Raw genomic sequence first — 8,952 nt, 5'->3', positions numbered from 1 at the left:
GTGTTATATATACGTAAGCCCTCATTATAAAAACAAACTAACAAATATGAATTACCAGTTAATTATAGATCGAACAATAGATAAAAATATATTGTACTTTTTACATTTTATAAATAAAGGAATTATCAGTTATATTTTGATGAGTATACAAGTGGATTATCATTTCTACTTTTAATCAAAGTAACTTACGTTATTTCTAATTATCAGAAAACGACACTGAGAAGACCAATTTAAAGCAAAATTTGGTTAATATCTCAAGTGCTACTAAGGATTTATGTTATATAATTATGTTAAAACGAAGCAAAATTTATATTTATTATCATGAAGTATCATGTGATTAAAATAGTTGGAAAAAGTGCAAAGAGATATATACTCATAAAGTAATGCTTTATTATCAATTTTGCTAATTACAATTATATAAAACATAATAATATTAAAACACACAATCTATACGACCGATGTCGAATTAAGACTTCTGTGTAGAATTCTGCATCGTCTCAACAAATATTCTCACTTAAAGAAAATTTACAATATCAATCCTTATGGTGCTACTTCTTTTCACTTAATTAACATATATATATATATATATATATATATATATATATATATATATATATATATATATATATATATATATATATATATATATATATATATAAACAAATAATTATTGACAGAATCCTTGTAGATGAAATTTATCAACAGCTAATTAGCTTCTCTTAGCTTGAGTTTACAGAACTATATATGACCAGGCTCCAAGACGAAGAGAGTAAGACGCTGCTTAGCTTAAAGGCTCAGATGCAAGTCTATGTCACTAGAGTTGGCCCCCCTATCCCCATTGGAGGACCTAGTGAACGGAGGCCCGACGTAACTATGCTCAACACCTGTCAAACTTGACATCCCTACACCACCGATTGCCGACGATTGAGCAGCCCGTGACTCGTATGCATGGGGAACGCGGAAGTCAGGAGCGGCGTATGTGATGTATGCCCATGGAGGAGAAGTGGTTGTCGTGGATGGAGGCATGACTAGGCCACCGCGAGGGAGGAGGCGGGGTGGAGGAGCCACGGCCGAGATCATAGTTTTCCGGACGGCGTTCCGATTGGCTTGCAATTGAATTCGTTTCAGGTGCTGACGTTCTCTCTTGTGGGCGTTCTGATGACCACCCAAAGCTTGTGAGTTTTCGAATTCCCGGAAGCAGTAGTGACACTCGTACTTACGGCTGTCAGAGGAGGTGGAGGAGGAGAGGGATGGTATCTTGGAAGGTTTTGCGTCTTCATTCTTGGAGACAATGATGCCAAAGAGCTTCAGTTGGGTTGGTGTGGCGGTGAAAGGCTTTGGTTGATGATAATGATCATGTTCTACCATGTTACGTAAATCTTTTTGTATTTCGGATGTATGGGTATATATTGGTTTGATCTTGTGTGTAGTGAGTGTGTATGAGAGAGAGAGATGTATATCGAGGAAAATTGTTGCATGGAATACTGTTGTATTTATGAGAGAGAGAGAGAGAGAGAGAGAGAGAGAGAGAGAGAGAGAGAGAGAGAGAGAGAGAGAGAGAGAGAGAGAGCTACTGATTAAATTTTGTGATTTACACATATTCTGTATTATGTTGTGTTACAGTTAAAGCATCTTATACTATTATCATTTAAAATATGTTTTTTTTTTTTTTTTTTTTTTTTTTTTTTTTTTTTTGTGAGAGAGAGAGAGAGAGATGCGCTACAAATATACTGATTAAATTTTGTGATTTACACATATTCTGTATTTTGTTGAATTACACTTAAAGCATCTTATACTATTATCATTTAAAACATGTTTAAACTACCGCTTGGTTATATACAATGATATACAAGTTTATTTGATAATCAAATAATCAAAGTACCTTTAAAAGACAAAGTCCATAACATTGAAAAATATATATATAACTTTGTTATAATCCATAAAATTCATTGTTGACAAAGTATTTCTCCGTCTCAAAATTATTACAGACAAAAAAACACAAAAACTAAGATAACATTAATTATCACTAACTTTATTAAATTAAATGACAATTGTAATTTTTTGTTGCATTTAATTTCATCATTTTGTTGTATTTAATTCAATGGTAAGATAACTAATAATGAAGGGTATTTTGGTAAAAGATATATTTATTTTTAGAAGCAAGCTATTATTTTGAGACAAATCAAAAACGAAACATGGAATATTAATATGGGACGAAGTGAGTATATAGATTATAAAAATACTACTCATTAATCATTGATTTCTAAACATTTATTTTTATACAAAGTTTGATGTATTAAACATAAATATATCATCGTTATTTTGTATTAATATGATTATTTGTACAATAAAATAGAAAATTAAATAATTTGACAAAAAAAAACAAAGACGATCAATCCTTGAAAGAACATTGTTTTTTTTTAAGTTAGAAAGTAATGTGATATAAAAAACATACATGGAAAAAAAACATGATAATGTAAATTACAAATCGAAACTTTATATGGAGCAATTGTGATTAAAATACAATGATTTGTGTGAAAAAAGTTGAACTTAGAAGCAAAACAAAAAAACAAGCATGGAATTGTGAATGCAATAATAAGATGTCTTGATTTGTTGGTCGGAAGGAGATATCAGATGTTGCCCAAAAGGAAAGAATATGTCTATTGAAGATGGAGATTGGTAGTTACATAAAAATAATAAGTACAAATAATAAGATGTCTTGATTTGTTGACAACGGCTGCATTTTATAACGGGAATGGGACGATGCTTTTGGAATTGAAGATGGAGATTGGTAGTTATATATAAAAAAAATAAGTACAAATAATGATGATGAGGAGGTTGAGTTCGCTCGTTTTGCTTGTAGATTTCGACTTAGTTCTTTTTTTCACTTCAATATCCATTAAAGCTAAGTTAACTTTGTAACATCTAGTTTCAGGATGTTTCCGATTTCAGGTAAGCACACCGTAATCTGATCGAAAAAAGGTATTGAGCTTCAAATAAATAGAGTTTAGACCCTACTAGATGTTGATAATGTTGGTTTATTGATTTAAGCCCTTGAATTGTGCTTTGGAGCCAAATGGTAAAATAGGAAAAATGATTTATTGGACTTCTTGCATGAATTAATAAATTTAGTTCGGTATGCTTTAAGTCAACAGTAATTAGATAGAATTGTAGGGCTTGTCAATACTTTCGTGTGCATATAAAAATCTTTGAAAACGAAGTTGAAATGAAGAAGTTATGACTCTTTGAAGCTGGAATGGAATTGGGAAAAAAGCTATCACCACGGCGTGGTGGGCTGTACAACTCAAGCCCATTAAATAAGGGGTTGGTTCGTATTTATAGACTCCAACCCCTTGTTTTAGGTCATTTTGCAACCTCTATTGCATCAAGAACCCCTATTTCTAGCAAACCCTAGCCTCCTTTAATAGATTAAGCTCATCCTCTCTCCTCACATCCATATTCTTGAGTTTTTAAGGATTTTAGGTGTCATGTTCTTCAAATACTTGGTTTTGAAGCTTTGCAACTGAAGAGATCAACTTTCATCTACTTTCTGGACCATCGTAGGTTGCAACGATCCTTGTTTTATTATGTTTCATCATCAGATCTATTGGTATTTGGTGTTTCGGTCCATTTTAATGAGTGATGGTCCCTTTGTGACTTGTTCCATGAAGTTCAAAGAACTCCATGCTCTTTGATTCATGTTTAAAGTTAGATGTAACATCCTGTTTCCTGTCATTTCTTATTTCAGTGCCGTGGGCCGGAAGTCGATTGTGTAAATGCTTTGGGACTTAAGGAGGTAAAGTTTAGTGCTTGTGGAAGGAGGTAATGATGGTTAAGAGATTTAACCCTTGAACTATATATTGGGCCAAAGGGTAGAAAGGGAAAAGTCACAGGCCGGGTTCTTGCATTAAATATGGATTTTTTTCGAGAAGTTTTTAGTCCAAGATATCTATATAATATTGTAGGGCTCTTCAATACATTTTTGTGGATATAATGACCTTCGATAAGGAGTTAGAACGAAGAAGTTATGAGCATTCGAAGTTAGGAAGGTTTTGGGCTTAGCCTAGTACGTTGGGCGTACAGGGTGTATGTTGGGCGTACTAAGCATGGCTGATCGCGGAGGCCCAACCTAGTACGTTGGGCCTATACAAGCCTGATGTAAACCCTAATAGTTAGGTTTTGGGCCCTATTTAAAGACCTTAACTCATTCCAAACCCTTATTACCTTCAACCTCCATCCTCTCTAACCCTAACTTCGAAACCCTAGCCCCATTTGTGATATCCTTGAGTTTTCTAGTGCTTTGGAGTGTTCTTGGTGCATCTTGGAGAAGAAGGAGCTCATTGGAGAAGTGTTGGTTGCATTGGAGCTTGTAGATCCAGAACTTGTTCACCTTGTTCTTTCTTTTGGTGGTATAAAGCTTGAATCTTGATGATGCGTTTGCTAGATCTAGCTAGTTTTGAGTATTATGAGCTTTTGGTCACTTTAGTGCATAAAGTTTAGATCTTGAAACTTTGTGACCTTGTTATGGATAAATTTAGAAAGTTTATCCATCTAATCATCATATTGATTCAGATTTGAAGGTTAGAGACTTGGACTTAATGGATTAAGTTGAGAAAGATGCACTGTTGGTCCCTTTCAGAATTATAGAATAGATCTAGATTGTTTAGACCGTCCTAATGGATAAAGTTGGAAACTTTATCCATTATGGAGCTATTAAGAACCATAAAAATGTTATCTTGTTCCTTCTATCCCTTCCATGCAAGAGTTGTGATGTCTTAATGGATTAATAAGTTAGGGTTTTAACTTTTGGACCTTTTCTAGCCATGGAAAGTCATAAAGGTGGCAACTTTATGACTTAAGTCGGTGTTTTGAGTCTAGATCTAAGCCTTTGACAAAAGACCTTAAGGTATTAAGTGCTTAATGAAGGAGTGGGATCGGGTCGCGTACGTTGGGCGTAAGTTGAGTACGCTAGGCGTATTCAGCAGCTTTGGACTTTAACAGTTAACTTCCGTTGATCGTTGACTTTTGACCAAGTTTGGCATTGGGTCAACTTGAGAATTTTGGGCTAATAATGAAGATTCCATCTAGTTCTGGTGTTAGTGGATTCGTGGGTGCAAGCAGTACAGAAAATGGGTCGTATCGTAGTGTTTCAGAGTTTTTCGATTCAAGTGAGTTTTCCTCACCGTGCATGTGGGCCGAAGGCACAAATGCTAACCTACTAGGTTATGTATCCTGGTAGATAGGATGTTGTTATGTTGTGGTGATCTGTTAGATATGTATCCTGGTATATAGGATGTTGTTGTGCTATAGTGATCTCCTAGATCTGTGTGTATATCCTTATATGATATGATGCTATAGTAGTGGTATACTGGTTATCATCTAGTGGAGTGCCCTAGGGGTTGTATGTGGTCATGTAGGATAGCCTGAGAACTCTTGATCTAGGCTTTCTTGCATGTTTCTTATTTGGTTGTGGCTATAGATTAGGATCATCTGTTCGGTGGCTATCTCACTTCTGGTTACTTATGGTTACGCATTTCATGGAGGTTAGTTGGTAGCGAGACAGTGTATTGTGAGAGAACTAGTAGGAAGTAGTGAGTTGTATGATTGATGTTTCCTGTATTATGTGCCTACTTGACCCTTGATTGTTTATATGTTAACATTTGGTGGTAGTTAGTTGAGACAGTCCTACTTTGTGTTGTAGGCCAAGATACCCGATGCGGGCCGGATGTAAGCCGTAGGCACGGAGGCTCGTGAAGAGCGGTTGGTTGAGGGGGTAGGCCAACAAACACTAGTTATTCCACCCCGATGGCTGATTGGACCCGTTGCATGTTGGCATTCTAGTGTGAGGACTGATTGGGTCTGGGCATTCCAATCCGATGATTATCGTCCTAATGCATGATTGTATGTTTATCATATGTGGTATTTTGGGGGAACTCACTAAGCTTTGTGCTTACCCAGTTGTTTATGTTTTTCAGGTTTTTTGGTGATAGTGGGAAGGCGAAGGCGAGACTGTACACACTCATCAGAAGTATTGAGGATTCTGTGTTTCTTATATTACTCTGATTTTCAATAAATGTACTTTGGAATAAACGGTTTTCTTAATAATGGATTTATAACTGAGAAATTTTACTTTAATAAAATGAAAATTTTTGGCTGTGAAAATGGGATGTTACAAGTTGGTATCAGAGCCCTTGTTTGAGCAAATTGGAGGAACACTTATGTGAATCCAATCTCAAACATGGATCTGAGAATTTTCACAAAAATGTTTTTTTTAAGAAAACTTATAATAAAAGGGTTGGGTTAGGGACATGGGCCCGTTCTCTTGTCATGTTCTTGTTTGATTGTTGGCTTGGGATCGGGAACGTTGACCTTGAATTAACTTTGCTTTTACAAGAAGATGTGGTGTGTACAGTCAGCCAGAGTCCGAACAGGAGATTGGTTCCCAAAATACCCATACTTGTTATATGTGCTGATTTTTTACTTTGTTGATAAATGAACTATTAGATAAGCATGCTACTGGTATAATATAGGGTTCTTATAGGGACCGTTGTATAGAAGTGCATGATTTCAGTGATGCCTTATGATATAGGTAATTGCTTGCTATATGTTACTTGATGGTGTGATTGTTGCGTGTATGTTGATTAGTTATATATGGTCGGGATTAAATAGCCTTAGAATGATCGAATTAGCCTTACTTCATGTTTCTTGTTTAGTCGTGGACTTAGGGTAGAGTTGATTATTAGACAGTCCATCTGACCTCGTATTATGTACAACAAGCATGCACAAAATCAACCAGTGGTGCGGGAATAAGGATAATCCTAGGAAGAGTGCCTAGGAAGTTAGTTGTAGCTCGTAGGAGAAGTAGGTGTTAGCACACCTAGGAGTGGTCTAGTTGAGTGACTTAGGACCTTGGGATGAGTTCTAAATCGACTACGGATAGGTGTGGAAGGTAGTATGCGCCCGTACTACTGAAAGCACAGGATCCGAATGAGATTCAGGAGGAGCCTCAAGGTTACTAAGGAACTAATAGGAGGGTAGTCTGGTGTGTTGAGCACTGTGTTTGATGTCTGATCTTTCCATAGTGTATTTTATAGTATGGCGGCTATTAAAAGTTTAGGATCCAGAGTTGGTGGCACTGGGGGAGCAGGTCTAAGTGAGGAGGAGATCCGCAGGATCATTGCTACCGGTCTGGTCGAGGCGATCAGGGAGGCGATTTCAGTGTTGTTTGGGTTGGTCAAGACCGCGTTGATCGAGCAGTTTGACCGGCGCTATGCCGCCATCACGCAAGTAGCTGCTACCGCAGCCACAACAGTCGTCGCCATTACAGGATCCTAGGGAGGCGGGATGATGGAGAGTTCAGTTATACGAAGCCTCCAAAGTTTAGAGGTGATGTAACGCCCGTGTTTCGGGGCTAAGCATTATTAGATGATGTAATAGTCTAGGTCAACTATTGTAACTCTTTTTGAAGTAATAAAGATGAATTATTTGAGTATTATGTGTTTTTTTTAATTATAAAGATATAAGTAATAAAGAATAAAAATAAGCGTCAAAATTAAAGTGTGAGATAAACCCGATATCTTTACATAAAGTTGTAGTGGTCGAAACAAGGATTCTGGGGGTATAAAGAACGCCGAAATATGAGTTATAACAAAGAAGTTATGACCCGTCGAAGTTTTGCGACGGAACCGGCTCGACACTGGGAAGACGTAAATAGTGAATTTACGATAGAGGACTTTTTAGCCTTAGTGATCTAAACAAAAGTTGTAGTATACGTTAAACCGAGAACATACAAAAAAAGAACGCCCAAATCTGACTTCGTATGAGGAAGTTATGAATTTTCTAAGATTTGGCATAGCAGTGCACGACCCGAAACTCGAATTTTAGATCGAGTGGCTTTCGGCCTACGCGACCTAAATGAGAATTGAAGGTCTCATTAATAGGAACTCAACGGTAAAAAGACAGACTAAAACGGAGTCCGTATGTAGAAGTTATGAATTTTACGCGGATATTTAACAGTATAATCTTCTTATACTGTTAAATTTAAGATTAGTCGAGAATTAGCCAAAGGAGTCTAAATGAAAGTTGTAGAACTTGTTTTTACCTACGCGTGGATATAAAGAACGTCAAAAATGGAGCTCGTATGCGAGAGTTATGATTTTTCTAAGTCAGGAGGGTGCTGTGCGAGTTTTGGTGACGTGACGCGATCACAGCCGTTGCTTCCTCCCCAAGGCTAGCCACCAGATGGTGACATGTGGCACATTACGACCAGTGTAATTTTGAGTACGCTCAGTGTACTCGGTGCTGGCAGCCTATAAATAGAGGCGCAAATCTCCCATTTTCTTCACAACTCTCCACTTCTTTCCTCCCAAATACCCCCAAACCTTCAAAGTTTTCCCTAGCACCTCCAAGGTGTTAGAAGCAAGTCCCGGAGCTCCGGAAAACTCTGAGAAGAAGATCATTCGGCTCAGAACCGCTGCTCTGAGCGAAGCCCAGTTTTCGAGAAAACCCGCTGTTTTGTCGGAGGAAATTGTTTTAAGAGTAACGAAGTGCTGTCCAAGTTCGGAATCACCACCTTAACAAGTGAGTGCATAGTTACTTTCATCTTACACATAGATATGAAGTATTTAATATAAATTACGTGTTGTGAGAGCATAGTTACTTTCATCTTACACATAGATATGAAGTATTTTATATAAATTACATGCTATGTGTGCATATTACCTGTATACTTGCTATCTATGCTGGATGAACGATTTTATACATGTTTTAAATGATTTAAATTGTATATGTATTTTATATCTACAAAATGTGTTGGGTAAAACATGGGTAGATGTAATAGTTGTTGTGTGACAAAATAAAATAATGAGAGGCCTCGTTATAAATGTTATTGACGATCCAGTCATCTAGCGGTGTATAGATGACGACCACTGACTATTCTAGACAGTCAAGTGG

The 8,952-nt window shown here is 36.8% G+C and overlaps 1 protein-coding gene across 1 annotated transcript; it reads right to left on the bottom strand.

Annotated features, from left to right (window-relative positions):
• Nucleotides 1-786: 786 nt before the first annotated feature.
• Nucleotides 787-1,368, bottom strand: LOC145163982 (zinc finger protein 6-like). The gene has a single exon (XM_079082713.1). It carries the CDS (start codon nt 1,366-1,368, stop codon nt 787-789), a length of 582 nt encoding a protein of 193 aa, XP_078938839.1.
• Between the last annotated feature and the right edge of the window lie 7,584 nt (nt 1,369-8,952).

This window comes from Lactuca virosa, chromosome 3, assembly GCF_052849685.1.
Source record: "Lactuca virosa cultivar CGN04683 chromosome 3, Lactuca_virosa_CGN04683_v6, whole genome shotgun sequence".
In the NCBI taxonomy this organism is placed as follows: Eukaryota; Viridiplantae; Streptophyta; class Magnoliopsida; order Asterales; family Asteraceae; genus Lactuca; species Lactuca virosa.
Note: the sequence above shows the minus strand (reverse complement) of the source record. Positions and strands in the feature narration are given on the sequence as shown.

What these genes read in the sequence shown, in the direction of transcription:
- LOC145163982 (XM_079082713.1), bottom strand. Translation starts at nt 1,368, where the DNA reads ATGGTAGAACATGATCATTATCATCAACCAAAGCCTTTCACCGCCACA.